Source organism: Mastomys coucha, unplaced genomic scaffold (genome assembly GCF_008632895.1).
Source record: "Mastomys coucha isolate ucsf_1 unplaced genomic scaffold, UCSF_Mcou_1 pScaffold6, whole genome shotgun sequence".
NCBI lineage: Eukaryota > Metazoa > Chordata > Mammalia > Rodentia > Muridae > Mastomys > Mastomys coucha.
In genome coordinates this window covers 125,097,700-125,118,361 of record NW_022196912.1, presented here as the reverse complement: position 1 = coordinate 125,118,361, position 20,662 = coordinate 125,097,700, and the positions used below count along the sequence as shown (strand labels likewise).

At 49.5% G+C, this 20,662-nt stretch overlaps 1 protein-coding gene across 2 annotated transcripts in view; it reads left to right on the top strand.

Moving 5' to 3' along the window:
- Cdc42bpb (CDC42 binding protein kinase beta) overlaps positions 1-20,662 on the top strand; it is an 86,139-nt gene that overhangs the window by 41,134 nt on the left and 24,343 nt on the right. For both annotated transcript variants that reach the window (XM_031357631.1, XM_031357632.1), the window contains exons 5-18: positions 2,100-2,248; positions 7,597-7,690; positions 9,347-9,547; positions 10,339-10,587; positions 11,510-11,589; positions 13,070-13,236; positions 13,322-13,441; positions 14,597-14,730; positions 15,375-15,617; positions 16,560-16,670; positions 18,048-18,292; positions 18,379-18,484; positions 18,868-18,992; positions 19,344-19,449. In XM_031357631.1, the coding sequence (XP_031213491.1) occupies positions 2,100-2,248; positions 7,597-7,690; positions 9,347-9,547; positions 10,339-10,587; positions 11,510-11,589; positions 13,070-13,236; positions 13,322-13,441; positions 14,597-14,730; positions 15,375-15,617; positions 16,560-16,670; positions 18,048-18,292; positions 18,379-18,484; positions 18,868-18,992; positions 19,344-19,449 (2,130 nt within the window). The remainder of the gene's footprint in view (positions 1-2,099; positions 2,249-7,596; positions 7,691-9,346; positions 9,548-10,338; positions 10,588-11,509; positions 11,590-13,069; positions 13,237-13,321; positions 13,442-14,596; positions 14,731-15,374; positions 15,618-16,559; positions 16,671-18,047; positions 18,293-18,378; positions 18,485-18,867; positions 18,993-19,343; positions 19,450-20,662) is intronic.

Here is a 20,662-nt window from a genome sequence, read left to right as displayed (position 1 = left end):
GAGAAGCAGCCTCAGCCAGAGCGTGGAGGGATTGTCGGAATAGGAGCCGTACTGTAAGGGAGAAGCAGAGGCAGGACACAGATGTCTCCTTGGGAGCGTGGGTTTTTCTGTGGCCTAGGTGCTATTGTGTGTTCTGATCCTGAGTTTCTGAAGTCTTCCTGAGGTAAGGATGTTGACCACCAACTAAAAGACTGTACAGACTTAACTCTCAACCCTGCGTGACGCAGAGGTTATTCCACACTACGTTTCTTTGGCTCTGCCCCATTAGCTGTTAATTTCCTTTCCGTGGCTTCTTTTCCAGGGAGCTGTCAGTCACAGAAGCCCTCTTACCAAGACCTGCAGCTCTCTCCTTAGATTCCTAGGTAGACTTGGAGACCCTGGAGCTTGGCTGTGGTGCCAACCCTCACCCTCTGTTATCTTGAGGGCTGCTGTCTTCAGGCCGCCGTCCCTCCACGTACGACAGTCTCACTGATCCCTGTCCCTGCACTGCTGAGCTCTTCCTACAACCTCTGGCTCCACCCCCCTCTGCACCTAGGCTTGTTGTCACTGTTGTTCCAGCTGCCAGACTCCTCTCTTCCCTCTTGGCTTCCTTGTGTACCCCACTGTCTCCAGTGCCCCATGGTCTGTGCTCAGTAGCTTCTGGTCATGGGGCTATGTCTGACAGGCTTGTTTTTTTAGACCCTTCTGTTGCTCTCTGTGCTTCCTGTGGTCTTCCTTCAGTACGAAGAACCCTGCTGAGCAATGGAAAAGCATTTTCCTTTTTCACAACTCAGGCCTCTGCCCCAGCCTCCCAGGAGTAAAACAGGCTAAGTGTTGAGGCTCGCTGGGTTGGAGGTGCTACATGATAGAAACGTAATTTGGCATATATCTACCAAGAGGCTTTGGTGCAGCAAAAGTTGAGCAAGGTATAGGAGGCAGACTTGGTGATGCAGAACACTGTCCTTAAAAATGCTGTTGCACAAGATAGGGACACCGGAAGAAGGAAGGCTTTGTAGAGGAGGGGACACCTGAGAAGGATTTTGGAAGCAGGACAAAGAGCTGTTGGTTACACTCTTTAAGACCAGGATGTTCCAGTTTTCTCACCCCCAACAGACCACTCTCAGAAAGTGGCATGGTGATCACCTGAGTTTCATAGGGCAGGCATCCTTTGTCCTGTTAGATTGTGGGCCCTAAGTTTGGCATGAGAGGAGGACAGGCAGGTGGCAGGCCTAGCTCAGGTAGCTGAGGGCAGTGCACAGTTGTCATCCAGGGAAGAGCTGTACTGTATTAGATCTCAGTGCTCTCTTAGAGAGTGGGTTCCTGTCTCAGCTGACTAGGCAGTGGTACTTCCTTATTACAGTGGTGACTTAAAACTTAGCTTGTCATGGTGACGGGACAGCGTGTTTCTGTGTCCCAGAGGCTGTATAGTCCCCAGTAGAGTTGCTGTGGACTGTCACCCTCCTGTGGCCTGCAATGGTCCTCCCATCCCACACCCTCTGATGTAATGAGATCATTAGGGCCTCTGCAGCTCTGAGATTGTCTGGCATGAGCCTCTGAGCACTGCATGGCAGAGGCAGCATGTCTGTGCTGGCATACTATACCTGACACGCTGGCCCTATGGCTGTACTAGTGAGGGGTGCATTCAGCTTGTTGAAGGAAGACAGTTCTCCCTATGAAGCAGGAGCCATCTGACCTGCTTGTAGCTGAACCCATCTGTCTTCCCTTCCCGCACTTTGGTGGCTTTGTCCTTTCGGCAGGAGCTGCTGTTGTCTGTGGTGTTGGATAGGACTGTCCTGCTCTGATCAGTGTCCTGTAACTCAGGGACCTGAGGACTAAACCCTACAGAGATGGACAGCCTGTTTCAGATCCCTGGCTCCTTACAGGGTTTCTGTATTAGCGATGCCATCGGCCTTTCTTCATTGACTAGCTGGATTGTTAGTGAGGTCTCTTCTCTGCTTGTGTGCATTGGCACTGCAGAGAGGTCATCACTGCAGTGCCTGGGGTAGGAAGCCAGCCTGGCCTGCATGTCTGACCCTGACAGGCTTGAGTCAGACAGCTTCCACGGTAGCTAACGAGGAGGTTCGGTGCTAAGAGCTGTTTCTCTCCTCTCTGATTTGTAGTACTTGGTTATGGATTACTATGTGGGTGGTGATTTGCTGACCCTGCTGAGTAAATTTGAAGACAAGCTTCCGGAAGACATGGCAAGGTTCTACATTGGCGAGATGGTGTTGGCCATTGACTCGATCCACCAGCTCCACTACGTGCACAGGTAACCACCTCTTCATGAAGTGTGTATTACAGTAAACAGAAAAAGGCTCCTTCTGGAGTCCCTGGCCTCAGGCCTCAGTTCAGTCACCTGAGGAGTCCTGCCGATGACGTCTTCACCGAGTGACTAAGTGCAGGCACAGGCTCGTTTTCCCATCACAACTTGAGCCACGCGACACCCAGAATGTTGGGCTTCCATGGCTCCAGTTGTGGTGGTTGAATTCCTAACAGCTAAGCCATAATGCCTGTCCTCACTGGCCTCGTGACTCCACCCACTGCACCCCCATGCTCTTAGCTGTCCTAACTGGCCCATGGAGCCCTCACAGGGGAGGAGGGGCTGAAGCTCTCTGTTCTCTGTCACAGCAGTGGAAAGGCCAGCAGAGTCACCTCAGGTACACTTGGGGTTACCTTTCCTTCTCTCATTGCCCCGTTGGTAAAACAGCTTCTACTGGAGTCAGAATACAGTGCTGTTTGACTGCTACAGATGAGCCTTGCGAAGTGTAAACAGAGAATTTATCTTTGTTTGTTTGTGTGTCAGTGTCTACACTTGTGTGGGTGCCTGGAAAATCCAGAAGGGGAGGCTGGATTGCTAGACTTGAGACAAAGTCTCTCACTGAGCTGGAAGCGGATGAGCTCTCAGGGTCTTCCTGTCCTTCCCCAGTGCTGGGGACTTGAACTTATGCCCTAAGGCTGAGCCATCTCCTTATTCCAAAGTACAATACATCCTAAAATTTTGTTTTGTTGCTTAATTTTGTTTGTTTGTTTGTATTAGGGAGGGGTGCACGTGTTGTGCCGCATATGTGGTAATCAGAAGACAACTGTCAGGAGATGGTCTTTTCATTTACCATTGAGGGATTGAACTCAGGTCATCAGGCTTGGCAGCAAGTGAGGTTGCCCACTAAGCCATTTTGTTGGTCCAAGACTGTAGTTCTTAGATTAAATTTTTGTTTCTCTGAAGTAAACGTTTTCTTGGTTTTTGTGTATATTTTTTTGAGAATCTATCAGTAACGCCCTCAGTTCATATTCATGTGATAAAGCTCTGTACGCTCAGCCAGAATGTCTCCTTTACTTCTTCAGTCTTGCTGTCCTGGGCTTGCCCCGAGAAAGAGTTCTGAGTGGACAGCTGCCTTGCTGTCTCTGAGATCAGATCCTGTATGTCTGTGTGTTCATCCTCCCTTTTTGAGGCCCAGCCTTGCTGTGGAGGTCTGAGATCAGATCCTGTGTGTGTCTGTGTGTCCATCCTCCCTTTGTGAGGCCCAGCCTTGCTGTAGAGGTTTCTTGAGAGGAGGTTTGTGTTTGTGAGGTCTCGGTTTCTGTTCCATCCATGCCGGTGGCATGGCTTCATCCTTGGTGAGGGGCCAGCGGCATGTCACTTCCTGGGATTTGGACCTTGCAGCTCCTGTGTCTTCCTTCTCCACAAAGCTTTGGAGAGAAAGGTCTCTGGTGTTGATTTGTTCTTTGCTTTTTCTATTATTCTGGGATGGATCCCTGGCCTTGCGTGTGCTGAGTGTACACCGTGATGTTCTTCTAGGATTGTATCGTTGTGAAGGCCTCTGTGAGACTCCCCACAGGAGCACAGCACCCATTGTGAAAGGAAGGACTTTGCCATTCCCTGAGAGTGCTGTGTCCTTACCAGGGGAGAGGCGGTGCTGGCTCACCAGAGTCCAAAGGAGCTGCCCTTTAGTTCAGAGAGCTTTATAGTGCACCCCTTTTGTTCTTTATGTGGGTCCCTGCAGTTCTTAGATACTGGTACTTTTTCACTACTGGAGATTGAGTATAGAGCTCCCCATTCTCCCACCCTACCACTGCACAGAGCCCTTCATCATGCAACAGTTCCCATCAGTGCCCAGGCAGGCCTGTGCTTCCTGGGATCATAGGTGTGCGTGTTCCCAGGTCTGCCTGTTGCAGTTCAGTTTTTAAAAATGTTTTTATGTGTATGTATCTATATGTATGTGCCATGTATGTATACCATGTATGCATAGATGCTGCAGAGACCAGGTGCTATGTATACCATATTCATGGAAGCCTGCAAAGGCCAGGTGCTTGTGAGCTGCCCAACATAGGTACTGGGTACTGGGTACTAGGTACTAGGTACTAGGAACCAAACTGTAGGAGAGCAGCAGTGTTCTTAATCACCAAACCACCTCTCTGAACACCTATTACTTAAAGGGGTGGGCATATGTATATGTGTGCATTAGTATGACTATAGGCACATGCTCATATGGAACTTAGAGAGCAAATTGCATGAGGGTCTCAGGTATCAAATTTGGGTCCTCTGGTGACCTGAGTACCTATATGGGGTAAGTACATTAGAGCCTTGGGAATATCAATTAGCTTTGCCTGTTTTTAATTGGATATCCTGAGCCATACTATACATACATTGTTGGGGTTTGAGGTGAGGTCTTACCAACACGGTGGCCAGGAATGGTATTCTTTCGCTACAGCCTCGCTAATGCTGCTCTTACAGGCATGCACTGCCACTCCTGGCCGGTCTATAGTGTGTGTTACCTTTCTCCCTTTTAATGTTGGAGTTCTCTTTCTGCCACAGAAAGTTCGCCACTTCTCTCCGATTGTCTGCTTATTTCCAATGTGTATTCCTTGAGCTCCGTCCGTGAGCCCTCTGGGAGATTGGCAAGTGCTGTCAACTGCTATGCCACGCCTCCAGCCCCCATTACATCTGTCTACTGCTCTACTATATGCAGATGCCCTAGATGTGGGCATTAGGTGCATCTGGTGGGTCTCAGCTACACACAATATGACCCTGGGTAGCTTTATCTCCATTTGAATGTTGGTGCATCTGCAGAGTCATTCCAGAACTTCTAGAGCAGAAGGCACCTCTGCTATGAGCTGTCTTTTTACATGTTGTTGATCCCCATTTGCTTTTTACATGTTGTTGATCCCTGTTTGCTTTCCAATCCGTAGTGTATGAGATGCTGTTTCCTCTGTATCCATCCCAACTGGGTGTGCCAAAACTTTGCCACCTCATGCATGAGGAGACGGCATACAGTTATATTTTTCTTTTTCATTTTTTTTTTGTGTGTGTGAAGCTGAACCTTTTTATATATTTGTGCATCTGCTTCTGAGTTACATGTTTTCACTAGGGCTTCTGCCTTATTTTCTTATAAAGATATATTTGTCTTTTATCTGTCATCCTCGAGTTTTCTTCATCTCTTAATTTTGTCTTTAGCCTCTGACAGCCACCTGTAGTGGCAGACTTCTTCCAGAAGAACTGGGCCTCCCTTGCCTCCCCACAGCACCAGCTACAGCCCACACATCCCAGTGCCTAAGACTGTGAGGACTGCATCCTTCAGGCCACCACAGTCCTCAGTGAGAGGCAGATAGACACGCTCAAGCCTCATCTTCACTTTTTAAATCTGGAATCCTTCCTCATCCGCATTTCTCTTTATTGTTTTTAACTACGTGCATGTATGTGGATTTGTACATGTCAATTCAGGTACTCTGCTGTGGCCAGAGGTTTCAGATCCCTTGGGGTTACAGGCAGTTATGATCCACCTGACTATATGTTAGCTGAGCCAGCCTTCCAGCCCTTCCCTCTGTCTCTTTAGCCCAGGAAGGCCTTGAAGTCATGATCCTCCCTCACCATCTGTCCATCTGTGCTGGGATCAACAGGCATGCACACGTGGGTGATCTGTCCTTCATGGAGCTTCTGGGTGTCTGTCCAACTGTGCTGCCCTCCTCTCCTGACACTGGTGCCACAGGACAGGCTTCGTGGATGCCACTTGAGGGTCACATTTTCTCACACCGCTTTTTCTTCAGACTTTTCTTGCTGTTCTGGTCTGCTAATGTTTGTGCATGAGTTTTCATGTCATCTTCTCTGGATCTGAAGAGACAGGACACTGCTTTTGTTTTCGAGTCTCTGGTGGTTCACCACATGCAGGTTTTCTTTACCCAGAGTGTTCTCGGGTTATGTTGTACTAACTGCTTTCCTTGTGTCTGTTGGGCCCCGTTGCTGGTTCACATCCCTCTTCTGTTCCTTTGCCTGCTCTTCCCTCCTACGCCAGCCTCTCCATCATCTCCACCTTACTTCTTCAGGGCCTCCCCTAGGCTAGGATTTAGACTCACCTTCCCTCAAGCATCTTGTGAGTTAGTACTCGTTCGGGTTACAGTTTCCTTTCTTCTTGTACCTCTTCCTCTGATTAAGTCTGTTTCTTACTTTAGTTTTTCTGCTGTGGTATTTTGGTGTCCCAGTTGCCCCTTCGTTATGTCCTGTCTCCACTACCTTTCTTTCCCCTTTCCCCTTTCTTTCTAGTCTCACAGTGTAACCTAGGCTGACCTTGAGCTCGCAATCCTCTAGCCTTAGCTCTCTGAGCATGCTGCTCCTGACCTGTTTCTTTTGTCAGGTCTATCCGTGTGAGCGTGTTCATTTCCCATTAAGTGTTGTGCTAGTTTTCTCCTGCTCTGTGTTTCCATTTCTTCCTAAGAACTGCTCTTTTGCTGTGTTTGTGGTGGAGTCCCTGTGTCCCCGGCAGGGCTCTCCCATGTGGCTGCAGTGCAATCTGCACACGTGCTCCTGCAGAGGACACCAAACATGGTTTGGCTGTTATACGTGCGCTTCTGGAAACATATGCGTGCATGGCTTTGGTGGACTATGCATGCTGCTGGAAACAGACCCGCACATGGCTTTGGTGGTCATGGTCTCTTGCTCCAGAGTATTCTTATTCTTAGGCCTCACCCCAGCATTCGGGCATGTAGAAAGGCAGTTGACCTTGTGGGTGCTGGGCAGCTTTGACTGTGACACTGTGCCATTTGCTGTGTAGCCAGCTGTGTAGGGCTGCTCAGCCTCTGTGTAGAGTGCACTGCCTGGCTGCAGCACTGCCTCTCATCTCCCTTGGCTCTGTCACATCTTCCACTGCCTCCCTCTGTGCTACGAGGCCCTTGATCTCCTTTTATATTTCTCCATAGCACTTTCCACAGACTACTATGTGTGGTACCATTGTGGGCGATGCTGAGAGAGAGTAGGCGGGGGTACGAGACAGAAGGAGAGGGTGTGAGAGGGGAGCGAGAGCACAGAGCTGGGCTTACAGGCATTTGTGGAACCCTTGGCTGTTATGTGGTTGCTGGGGTTCAAAGACTGAACATCAACCCCTTTACTGCTGAGTCGTCTGCCTGGCTCTTAGATGTTATTTTCTGATCCTGTGGCTGATGAGTCTCCTCAAGAAGGTAGGAGATACTCAGGGGACCGTAGCCAGGGGGTAGGGGACAGGAGCTGACGTGCGGATAGGAGGAAGGGGTGCCAATGGTGACACGCTTGGGCACGGCTGCTCTCGGCGTAATCACAGTTCTCTGTGTGCCTACTGCACAGGTACCTCATTCTGCTTATCTCACCCACAGAGACATTAAGCCTGACAATGTTCTTCTGGATGTCAATGGTCATATCCGCCTCGCTGACTTTGGATCATGCTTGAAGATGAACGATGATGGCACTGTAGGTATTCCTGCTGAAGGCCGCCATTTGCTTTTGAGTGTATTTCCTGCTGAAGGCCGCCATTTGCTTTGAGTTTGGTTTGTAGTTAAAAGGTGTGCAGTGGTCAGATTGAGATAAAAATTTTAAAAAATGGAATTATTAATTAAGGAAATAAATCTATTTAGGAGACAATTGAAATTTCTATATGGGGAATTTTTAAAGTTTGAAAACCATATGTGTGTGTGTGTGTGTGTGTGTGTGTGTGTGTGTGTGTGCTGTGTGCAGATATGTATGTAGGAGTATACAGGTGTGCGTGCATGTGTCTGTGGAGGCCAGAGAACAGCCTTGGGCACCATTCTTCAGAGTTCTTCTCTTCAGGTAGTTTTCTGCCAGGCGATCTTTCTCAAGCTGGGCTCCTTGTTACAGAGTGCTGTGAGTACAGCTTCCGTCCCAGGGAGCCTGACTCAGCTGGTGCCACGCTCAGACTGGAGCCAATGGCCTGTGAATCTCACTGGCCAGCTCTCCACCCTTTTAACTGCTCCCTGGGTCATCACTTTCTCTCCTGTGACCACAGCAGCCTTGCAGTCCCTTACAGGAGACTTTGTTCTTTAAATCCTACACTTAAGTGTGATGCCAGATACTCCAAAAGTGACAGCCTAGACATTTCCTACCAGAGTGTTTCCAAGCAGCAGTGTGCAAACGCCAGCTGACCATGCTGCACAGGCCGTGGAGGCCGTGGAGGCCGTGGAGCACCAGCTGACCATGCTGCACAGGCCGTGGAGTCCGTGGAGGCCGTGGAGCACCAGCTGACCATGCTGCACAGGCCGTGGAGGCCGTGGAGGCCGTGGAGCACCAGCTGACCATGCTGCACAGGCCGTGGAGCTGTGTGTGCTCTGCTCCACTGCACGGTGCTTTTGTTTTTAAATTTCTATCCCACATTGACTTGTTGGTAGATTGATGCTGTGGTCAAATCCAAATCATTATTCTGGTGAGAGCAGTGTCACTGGGCACACTTGAGTGTCACCATAGTGGGCATTTACTCACCTTCATTGCCCTTGTAGCCACTGCAGGCTGTATGTGACCTGCTATGCTGGAAAGCGCTAGGCACAGTGACTGCTGTCCACTCAGAGTAGCACTCTTTCCACTTTCTTCTTGAGATGCTCTTTCCAGAGGGAACCCTATGGAGTCTGGTCTCTTCTTAGATGGGCCTATGACTACTGCCCCGTTTCAGACCCCTAAACAAAGACTGTCTAGGGAGCCCTGTTGGTGCTGGGCCAAATTGCTTGTTTTCCCTCTAGATAACCCAGGGTAGGTTGCATTAGAAAGCAGCCCGCAAGCTTGTTAGAAGCCAACACATGCTTTTCCTAAAGCCTTGTGTTGAACCAGACAGTCAAGGCCTGGCCTGGGCAGGAGCCCTAGACCAGCCTGCAAGCATGGGCAGCAGCTGTGGACTTGTTGCTTCTGGAGACTCAGGCCTGTTAGGAATGTCCCAGAGCTGAGACTGCTAGAGTGCTTGTGTGTATGGTGGATCACCTGGCCTGGCCTTGATTCCTGATCACCCACCACTATTATTCCGAGGCTGTTATGTTTTCTGTTGCTGCTGCTTTCTAAGGAATGTGGTTAGAAATGTTAGTTCATGATGTTCTTGGTTCCCTCATCGCCCCTCCTCTCTCCAAGGTTCAGTCTTCCGTGGCTGTGGGCACACCTGATTACATCTCACCAGAGATCCTGCAGGCCATGGAAGATGGCATGGGCAAATATGGGCCCGAGTGTGACTGGTGGTCCCTGGGCGTCTGCATGTATGAGATGCTGTATGGAGAAACGCCATTTTACGCAGAGTCTCTGGTGGAGACTTATGGGAAGATCATGAACCACGAGGTGAGATGCTATATGCCATTCTATTGCCTTCAATAGAATAGTCGGAGGCCAGATGGGATGGAAGGGATGGGGGGAGGGGGCCGGAGATAAGATAGGGACACTGCATACATGGGACAGGAAGGGAGCCATGCTTCAAAGGTGTCTCCTGTGTCCCAGCCTTGCCGTATGTGTCTTGTGTGGGCCGAGTGCTGTGTAGGCCATAGTGCCTGAATCCCCACAGCACACTTGTCTGTGTTCCTTGTTGTTTTGAGAACCAGAAATTTAATCTGTCAATCTCACTGTGGGCAGTACCCAGCTGTTTAGCTATGATAGTGTGTTTTAACTAATTTACTTATGTGTGTATGATACATGCATGTGGATATATGTACACAGTGCATATTGGGAGCTAGAGGATGACTTTGTGGTCCTCTCTTTATGTTGGTTCTGGAGATCAAACTCCAAACACCAGGCTGCAAGGCAAGTGAGTGCATCTTACCATAAGCTGTCTTGCAGGCCCAAAGGGAATTAAAATTCTCTAACTTCAGTGGGCAGTGGTGATGCATGGCTTTAATCCCAGCCCTCAGGAGGCAGAGGCAGGTGGATCTTTGAGTTTGAGGCCAGCCAGGGCTACACAGAGAAACCCTGTCGGAGGGTGGGTGTGTGTGTGTGTGTGTGTGTGTGTGTGTGTGTGTGTGTGTGTGCGCGCACGCGCGCGCGCAGAATCCCTAGCTTCAGCTTATACCTGGTTAATTCTGAAGTCAGGATTATTCTTGTGCTGCTCTGACTGTCTCTGGCTGCCCCTTCCTGCCCAGGAGCGGTTTCAGTTCCCATCCCATGTCACCGACGTCTCTGAAGAAGCAAAAGACCTTATTCAGAGACTCATATGCAGCAGAGAGCGCCGGCTCGGGCAGAATGGGATAGAAGACTTTAAGAAACATGCATTCTTTGAAGGTCTGAATTGGGAAAATATACGGAACCTCGAAGCCCCCTACATTCCTGATGTGAGCAGCCCTTCTGACACATCCAACTTCGATGTCGATGATGACATGCTGAGAAACATTGTGAGTGCCAGGCCCATGGCCTCCTGGGTTGCTTCACGGTGGGTCTGAGTCAGCAGTGTTTGTTGCAGAACTGGAGTTGGAGAGGCGGCTCAGTGTCAAGATTACCTGGGCTCTTGCAGAGGGACCCAAGCTCTGTTCCCAGCACTCATGTGAGGCAGCTCACTTCTGCTCAATTCTGCTGCTTCAGCTGTAGGGCTCCAACAGGTCCCTGTGGTCTTTGCAGGTCATGCACGCCTTTAATTCCCTGCACTCTTGGGAGGCAGAGGCAGGTCCATCAGTCAGTTCAAGACCAGCCTGGTCTACAGAGTGAATTCTAGCCCTGCCAGATGTGCATAGTAGACCCTGTCTAAACATTACATTGTTTTTTAAATTTAGCAGTTACTTTAAAACCTTCAGCTTGATCTTTTTTGACTAAAAAAAAAGTGCTCTTATTGTACCACACATGTGAAATAGTTTTTCCTTTTATTTTTTTTTTCCTTTTTTTTTGGTTTTCCGAGACAGGGTTTCTCTGTGTAGCTCTGGCTGTCCTGGAATTCACTCTGTAGACCAGGCTGGCCTCAAACTCAGAAATCCGCCTGCCTCTGCCTCCCAAGTGCTGGAATTAAAGGCGTGCACCACCACTGCCCGGCTTTTTTCATGTTTTATATCTTTTCAGTCAGTGTTAGATTACTTATTGTACTTATTAGCTTCATTGTTCCCTTGGCTACTTCGTGTACATAGAGGCTTCAGGTGCACGGGAGGCCTGGCCTATCAGCCTCTACCTGGTGAACCATCTTGCCAGCCCACATGGCTGTTCCTTTATGCAGCTGGAGCTCAGAGTAGGGACAGTGGTGCCAGGGTCCTTGGTTTTGTTTCTTGTGGCACTGCGCTGCTCGTTTGAAGGACGACTTGTGTGACTTGCGCTGTATGTGTTCTTGCACAGGAAATCTTGCCTCCTGGCTCTCACACGGGCTTCTCGGGACTGCACTTGCCGTTCATTGGTTTTACATTTACGACAGAAAGGTACGCCTGGGCTGTCCTTCTCATCACTCTTCTCTAAGGGTAGGCGCAGCCTGAGAGCACAGCCCTCCTGGTGTTGTCCACTGATGATGTAGGTATCAGCACCAGCTGGCTTTTTCTGTAAAAACCTAGTCGCCTACTCCATCACAGTGTTTTGGTCAACAAGAGACCACATGCACAGCGGTGACCTGGAATTCCCCTTGCCTAATGGTGCCAGGGTCTGGTTACCACTGCACATACATATGTTCGGTGGACATGCTTGCCGTGTGGCGGCTGACTGACTCCTACCGGCTCACACAGCTACAGCACACTCTGTTGGTTTGTGCAGTGCACTTGTCCTTCAGAGAAGGCTCACTGTAGGGCATCCCACCATGCCAGCAGTGGCCTAGGGCACCATGTGCTCTGCGTTTCTGATTGCTTGTCTCTGTCCTGCACTTGACTTGCTCTCAGGTTGTGTAAGAACACTCTAGACTGTTGGCACAAGGTCACCTGTCAACACTGTATCCCTGTCATTAAGCAGTGAATCACTGCAATGTGTATCTTCTCTGTTACATGTTTGTTTTTTCGTCTACAGTCCTTTAAATGTATAAAAACTGAGGCTGGAGAGAGAGCTTGGCAGATAAGAGCGAGGTTGCCCTTCCAGAGGACTGGGGTTTTATTTCTAGCACTCACAGGATAGCATACAACTGTGTAGCGGTAGTCCCAGAGGTTTAGAGACCCTCTTCTGGCCTCCTTGGGCACTGTATGGATATGGTACATAGGCATACTTACAGGCAAAAATTGGTACACTATACACAATAACATGGAAAAACTTCTGGGAATGTAGTTCAGTGGCAGCACTTGGCTAGCATGCATGAGGTCCTAGTTTCCATCCCTGCTGGTGGGGTATGGGGAGGGAAGATGGGATGTGACATGTAGAGAACATTCTTAAAGGTTTATGGAAGGTTCAGGAACAGGGTTGGGTCCACAGGGTCTGGCTGGTTAACTCCTGTGTATAGGCACACAGGATGGTGAGATTTGTTCTGATGAAAGCCCATGGTGGCGCCTTTAGAGCACACTGCTTCCTTTTGTCAGTTGTCCAGGGCACTTCAGTCAATATGCTGCTTGGTCTACAAGACTAAAGATAAAGTAAGTCATCAGCAACTCTTCCAGATGGCACACTGCTAAGAGGCAGAACCAGTGAGCCACACTTGCCTGTAAGCCCAGCTTGTTAGCAAATGCCTCCTTTGCTTTCCATTTGAATGTGAGCAGTGATTTCCAAGTCTGCATCCATTCATTCCCTGTTGTGTCCTGTTCGGGCTCCCACTCCCCACCCAGTCTCAGAAGTAAGGAGGCCTTGTCTTACTTTGGCTCCTCACTCAGTAAAGCCTTTTCACAGATTCTGGTTTGCTTCTTTAAAAGCCTCTCATCTCAGAAAGTCTAAATGCTAGTGAAGCCACTGTGGGGTCTCAGTCGATAAGAGCGCCTGTTGCTCCGTTTGCAGCTGCTTTTCTGACCGAGGCTCTCTGAAGAGCATGATACAGTCTAACACACTAACCAAAGATGAAGATGTGCAGAGGGATTTGGAGAACAGCTTGCAGATCGAAGCTTACGAGCGGAGGATACGAAGGCTGGAACAGGAGAAGCTAGAGCTGAGCCGGAAGCTGCAAGGTGAGTAAGCCGGACAGGCCTGATGCGGGCTAGGGTCCTGCTGTGCACATGTGGCTGGCCGCTCTCAATGCTGTGTCTCCCTCAGAGTCCACCCAGACTGTGCAGTCCCTTCACGGTTCCACACGGGCCCTGGGCAACTCAAACCGCGACAAGGAAATCAAGAGGCTGAATGAAGAGCTTGAACGAATGAAGAGTAAAATGGCAGGTAGGTGCTCCCTGGCTGGCAGCCTTGTGCTTTTTGTTCTTCAGCATTAGGCTGCTATTTTTAGCATCGTTTTCCAAAGGTAGAAAAGTAGGGAAAAGCCAAAGCTTTTGCAAACTTAATGTAGAATTGCATCATGTTGTCTATGTTTAAAATTGCTTTCCCACCTTACTTGGCTCTGGTAACATCGTTTTTCCTATGAACTCTTCCCTTTTACTGAACTTGCCTGGCCGCTGCCTCAGAACTCCAGGGGCTCAGCCTCCACCTCTGCTTCTCCTTATGTGCATGAGTGTTTTGTCTGTGTATATGTATGTGTACTGTGTGCATGCCTGGAACTTGTAGAGGCCAGAACAGGAGTCACAGGTAGTGGGGACTCATCATGCGGGTGCTTGGAACCGAAACTGAACCCAGTCCTCTGTAAGAACAAGGGCTCTTAACTGCTGAGCCATTTCTCCAGCACCTTCCAATCTTATTTATAGTTCTTGGTCATGAAAACTTCTAAGGACGCAGATCACTTCTGAGCCATATACCTTAGCCACAGTGGGTAGGCTCCTCAATCAGCCTCTGTCTCCAGGTTATATTTGGAGTCTGTCTTCTGCGTTTCTGACTAGACCTCACTATCCTGATTTTTTTTAAAAAAAGAAAGGTTAGGACTGAGTCTATTATTCACTAAATAAAGTACTGCCTTCCACCCAGAGAGAGGCCAGCACTTTGCTGGATGGCAGAGGGCCTGAGGCAAATGAGCAGACGTGTCTGTGTGTGAGCAGAGAGTCTCCAGGATAAAGTAGAAGCCGACTGTAACAAGCAGTTAGGATAGACGTCAGGGAGCCACTAGGGAATGTGCTACGCAAGACACCATGTGCAGGGGAGCGGAAGGCCTCTGAGGGAAGACATCGTGAGGCCAGTGAGATGGTGCAGTGGGTGCTCACCACCAAATCTGACAGCGTTCAGTCCCTGCTGCCCACGAGGCAGCCTGTGACTTCCACACCCTCACTGTTAGCATACCCATGGGGAGACGCACGCGTGCGTGCGTTAAATACATGAAAACTAGTGAAGAAGACTGCTTCCCTGTGAATCATCAGATAACTCTAACTAGTGAATGAACTAACACAAAGTCACTGGACGCATGGGAACACAATCCAACTCTCTTCTGTCCAGATTCAAACAGGCTCGAACGCCAGCTGGAGGATACAGTGACACTTCGCCAGGAGCATGAGGACTCCACACATCGGCTCAAGGGCCTGGAAAAGCAGTACCGCCTGGCACGGCAGGAGAAGGAAGAATTGCACAAGGTGGCCAGTCTGTGTGTGAGGGTAACTGAGTGTGTGAGGAGGACTGTGTGTAAGGACTCTGTGAGGGGGACTGTGTGTGAGGGGGACTGTGTGTGTGAGGACTGTGTGTGAGGAGGACTGTGTGTAAGGACTCTGTGAGGGGGACTGTGTGTGAGGGGGACTGTGTGTGTGAGGGGGACTGTGTGTGAGGAGGACTGTGTATGTGTGAGGGGGACTGTGTGTGAGAGGGGGACTGTGTATGTGTGAGTAGGACTCTGTGTGTGTGAGGACTGTGTGTGAGGGGGACTGTGTATGTGTGAGTAGGACTCTGTGTATGTGTGAGGGGGACTGTGTGTGAGAGGGGGACTGTGTATGTGTGAGTAGGACTCTGTGTGTGAGGACTGTGTGTGAGGGGGACTGTGTGTGAGGGGGACTGTGTTTGTGAGGAGGACACTGTGTGAGGAGGACTGTTTGTGAGGAGGACTGGCTCATATGCTGAGTAGCTAATTCATGTAGGGCAGCCTGTTCACAGGACCACTTTCCACACCATGACCATAATTTCTGACCAGAATTTGAATCACTTTTAACTTAAGTATGACAGGACACAGCTTCTGGGTTTCAGAGTCTTTGTTCAGCAAATGTAAAACAGAATTCTTTTCCTTCAGCAATTGATTGAAGCTTCAGAGCGATTGAAATCCCAGACCAAAGAACTCAAAGACGCCCATCAGCAGCGAAAACGGGCCCTGCAGGAGTTTTCAGAGCTCAACGAGCGCATGGCGGAGCTCAGGTCGCAGAAGCAGAAGGTGTCCCGTCAGCTCCGGGACAAAGAGGAGGAGATGGAGGTGGTCATGCAGAAGGTTGACTCCATGAGGCAGGATATCCGCAAGTCTGAGAAGTCTAGGAAGGAGGTAGCTTTCTTTCCTTTCCTTTAGTCACTGAGTGTGAGCACACACGTGTGCTAATGAATGTGTGGGCACGGAGCAAGTGCAGGAGCCAGCTTTCTCCTCCACTGCCTGGATGCCCGGGATCAGAATCAAGTTATCAGGCTTGGGGACAATGCCTTCTAGTACCTGACTGTGTACTTGAAAGGGGCTTTGGCCTTCTGATGGTACATCGGGACTCGGGTGTGGACACCGGTCCTGCCTAGAAGGCCGCTGCCCTGGGCAGTCTCCGAGCCCTCGTGGTAACAGGCGGTGGGCTCTAAGCAGCACGTGGCTTTAGGTTCTGTTAAATGCATGTGATGGATCTTGACCCTTGACCGCCTGCAGTGCTGATCACACTCCACATGTAGGCCATTCTTTCACCCTAATGTTCACCTAATGGTTTCCTAGTTGATTTTCTACCCCAGATGTACTTGTAGTGGAATTGTATTGGAGTTAGTGAGATTCCCTAAGAATTGAGGATGAAGTGACAGGGACCCTGAGCTTTGTTTTAAAGCAGCCTGAGAACTTGGGCACAGACAAAACAAGGTTGGTCTTTAGCTAATTGTCACCTGTCAAAGCTGGATCATGGGTGTGTGTGGTTTTTTCTCCTTTAGCTGATGTTTGAATTTTTCATTTAAAAACTAAATTGTAAGGGTAATAATTTTTTTTAATTACACATGTCAGAATTGTTTCTATAAATTGGGAACTTTCCTTGAATTTAAACCTTAGATTTTCTATTTAACTAGAATCCAGGCTTGTTTCATTACTAGTGGTCATAACCAGCCATTCCAGTTAAAGTGTTCCTCAGCCTTCAGCTCATAGTAAATCTGATAAAGGGAAATCTGTACAGAGACTCTTCCCAGATCTGTTGCACAGTGGCCCCGGGACAGGTTCTGTTTTATAAAGAGTAGATCTGCTTTTCCTTAGCTGGAAGCTCGGCTTGAGGATGCAGCTGCTGAGGCCTCCAAAGAGCGGAAGCTCCGAGAACACAGCGAGAGCTTCTGTAAGCAGATGGAGCGGGAGCTCGAGGCCCTCAAGGTACGCTTCCCCATGTGTGCGCATGCGGATGGGGTGCTGGCTGTCATACATGGTGGGACCTGTGTCTCCCAAGCATCTGCCAGGAAGTAACAGGATGGGAGGACATGGAGGTTGTGGCCACTGCCTTCCTAACAGCTCCATCACAAAAGCCACGTTCATTTCTTTGTTGTGTGGAAGTTCTAGGTATTTGTGGTCAGAATTGCCAAATTAGCAGGTATCGCCTCCTTCCTGTCCTGACCTCCTACACTTGGGCATGCTCCGCTCTGGAAAAGCCATGTCAAGTCCGTGTCCTGTGTTGATGTGGCAGAGGCAAGCTGCTCAAGACCTAGGACCAGCCAATGGGGTCCGAGAGCAGTCATGAGTGAGAGCCACCGTCCGGTCTCAGTGGTCTGGGATGGGTGGCTCACCTCATTGGAGCCCGACCACCTTGTGTAGTGTGGTCTAGGATGGGTCACTTACTTCTTTGGAGCCAGAACACTGGATCCTCATAGTAGTCATGGCAGCTCTCTCCTTTGAGCCCAAGGCATTTATTCCTCTGTCATCTTTGCTACCATGGGATCCAGCTCTCAGCAGCATCATTTCCTAGACATTTCCTGTGACTCTGCCGGCTCTTTACTGTCTGTACCACATTCGTCACATATAGCCCCCAGGGAGTATAGCAGAAGTATTATAGCAGAAGGACCCTCTCCGTCCTTGTGCCCTCTGGACCTGGTCTGCAGAGTATTTGCTCAGCCTGAGTCAGCTCCATAGCCTTCCTCAGCCATGTCAGCCTTCCTAATAGACCCAGCTTAAACTTCTGCCCCCGGCATGCTGTATTGGGACCCTCCACTGCCAAGATGGCACCACACACCCTCTGTCCCACCATGTTCCTTCTTTCCTCACTTAGTGGTTTTCTGTCACCTCCTCCCACTGCCTGCTTCTGAGAACAGGGACCTCAGTGTCACCCCAGTCACTGGGAGATTGTGACAAGCAGTCAGCACTCAGAGTGTTGGTAGGTGAATGGGTAGACAACACAACGCTGTGGCACAAAGTTTGTGCCGTGCCCTGCCATCCCTCAAAACCAGCCCATGCTTATTAGAAGGATCCCACCTTCCACGTTGGCTGCTCTGCCTGGTACAGTCCTAGATGCCAGCTTGGCCGGGCAGTGGTGGCGCACGCCTTTAATCCCAGCACTTGGGAGGCAGAGGCAGGTGGATTTCTGAGTTCAAGGCCAGCCTGGTCTATAGAGTGAGTTCCAGGACAGTCAGGGCTACACAGAGAAACCCTGTCTTGAACACCCCCCCCAAAAAAATTTCTAGATGCCAGCTTGTAGTAGAGAAAGAAGATATCGTGGCCTTGACACAGAGACTGTTATTTTATTTCAACCTTTATCTGAAGGTAAAGCAAGGAGGCCGGGGGCCAGGTGCCACGTTGGAACATCAGCAAGAGATCTCTAAAATCAGGTCAGAGCTTGAGAAGAAAGTCTTGTTCTACGAGGAGGAGTTGGTCCGCCGAGAGGCCTCCCATGTGCTAGAAGTAAAGAACGTGAAGAAGGAGGTTCATGACTCTGAAAGCCACCAGTTGGCCCTACAGAAAGAGGTCTTGATGCTGAAAGATAAGTTAGAAAAATCAAAGCGAGAACGGTAAGTGTCTGATCTCCAGGTGAGAAAGGAAGCTCGCTGCATGCTGCAGGTGTATGAGTGAGGCACTCTCTCCTTCACCTCCACAGGCATAATGAAATGGAGGAGGCCATAGGCACCGTGAAGGACAAGTATGAACGGGAGAGGGCCATGCTGTTTGACGAGAACAAGAAGTTAACAGCGGAAAACGAAAAGGTGGCTTGATGTCTGTACCACTGCTGGGGGGACATCACTCCCGGGGGACGATGGCACTGGGGGTTGTCGCTCCTGGGGGGATGTTGTGTTGGGAGGATATTGCTATTGTTCCTCTCAGGTCTTTGGACACCTGGTACCTGTGTTAAATATTTGATATTTAGATGAACTAACACATTTTAAATACATGTAGGGTGCTTTGATTTGTTGAAAAGCTGCTGCTCCCTGTCTCTGTCACTTCTCCAGTTAGATTTTTCCTGAACTGAGGCTTGGGTTAGGAACAGTGAGAGCCCCACAGTGCTGATGAGCTGCAGAGCTGGGGTTACCATGATGTAATAAGGAGGTGCCAGACTCACATGTGATGTGGTGACATTGTTTAATTTCAGCTTTGTTCCTTTGTGGATAAACTAACAGCCCAAAACAGACAGCTGGAAGATGAGCTGCAGGATCTGGCATCCAAGAAGGAGTCAGTTGCCCACTGGGAGGCGCAGATCGCAGAGATCATCCAGTGGTGCGTGCTGGCAGGCTGGGAGGGGCCTCAGTCCTGGCTGCACGCTTCCCGGAAGGCTGGAATGTGTCTGGCTGCATTTGCCTGAATCCCAGCCTCTGGGAAGCAGTGGTCCTCACACTGGACTGAGGGTGGGGAGCCCCGTTAGGACTTGGGTTGAACTGTTTATGCTCCTAATGGTGGGTGACACACAGGGGAGAGATTCCATAGCCAGTGTACAGTGACTGGGGAGACCCTAAGCTGGGGCAGAACCGGTGTCTACTCCATCGAGGCAGCTGATGCCTGGCCACAGTGCTGTTGTCCTGAGGAGAGGAGACACTTCTCTTCATAAGGTAAACACCGATTTCTGTGTAGGGTCAGTGATGAGAAAGACGCCAGAGGCTACCTTCAGGCCCTTGCTTCTAAGATGACCGAAGAGCTTGAGACTTTGAGAAGCTCCAGTTTGGGATCCAGGACACTGGTAAGATGCTGTCTCAACCATGATTTCTTCTCCTAAAAAGCTCACTGCTGGTTTTATTATAAGCAAATGTGGAGCTTGATTCCTGTGAACAGGTCTTGTGCAGCTTGCAGGGCACACGGCAGCTGTCAGCCAAGCATCTCATGAGTTCATTTCTTTAGTTGTTAACCTGACCAGGAGCTAAGCTATGACCTCAGAGTAGCAGGTCAGGGGCTGACACAGGGCACTTTATGACAGCATCTCCACGTGCTCACTTGGATCTGTTTTGAATTTGGAGGTGTGGCAGACTCTGGGCTCCATGGGGATCATGCTGCCCTTCTTCCTATGAGGCAGCAGCCTCACCCCAGTGCATCTTACCACCACAGCTTTGGGGCAGTTACTCCCTTTTCTAATGTGATCATGTGACATAGCCTAGGTTGACTTAGAAATCACTGTGTGAGCAGCCAACCGCTCTTCAAACTCAGGGTCCTTTTGCCTCTCAGCCTTTGAGTGCTGCCTGGGGTTACAGGTGTGCACTGCTACCCTCAGTTCCCAGTTCCCCTCTCGGGTGTGTGTGTGCACGCGTGCGTGCTTGCATGTGTGTGTATGCGTGCATGTGTGTGAAGGTATGGTGTATGCATGTATGAGTATGTGTGTGTGCCTGTGTATGTCTATGATTGTGCACATTTGTGTATGGGCATGTGTGTGAATGTGTGTGCATGTGTGAGTATATGTGTATGTATGTGTGGAGTGCATTGTATATGTATATGTATGTGTTCATGTGTGAGTGTGTCAAATGTGAGCATATGTGAGTGTGTACATGCACATGTATAAGTGTATATGTATGTGCGTGTATGAGTAAGGTGTGCATATGTGTGTACATGTGTACATGAGCATGTGTGCATTTGCATATTTATATGCATGTGTGTTTGTATGGCTGTAAATATACATATGTGTGTACATGTATAAGTGTGCATGTGTAAGTATATGTGTGTATGTGTTGAGTTCATTGTGAATATGTGTGTGAATATATGTGAGTATATATATGCATGTGTGCATGTGTGTGTGTGCACATTCATGAGAGGCTAGAGGCATCAGAACCTCTTGGAGTTGAAATTCCAGGCTACTGTGAACAGTAGGACAGGAGTACTAAGAATTGAACTTGGGTCCTGTCTTAGTCAGGGTTTCTATTCCTGTACAACATCATGACCAAGAAGCAAGTTGGGGAGGAAAGGGT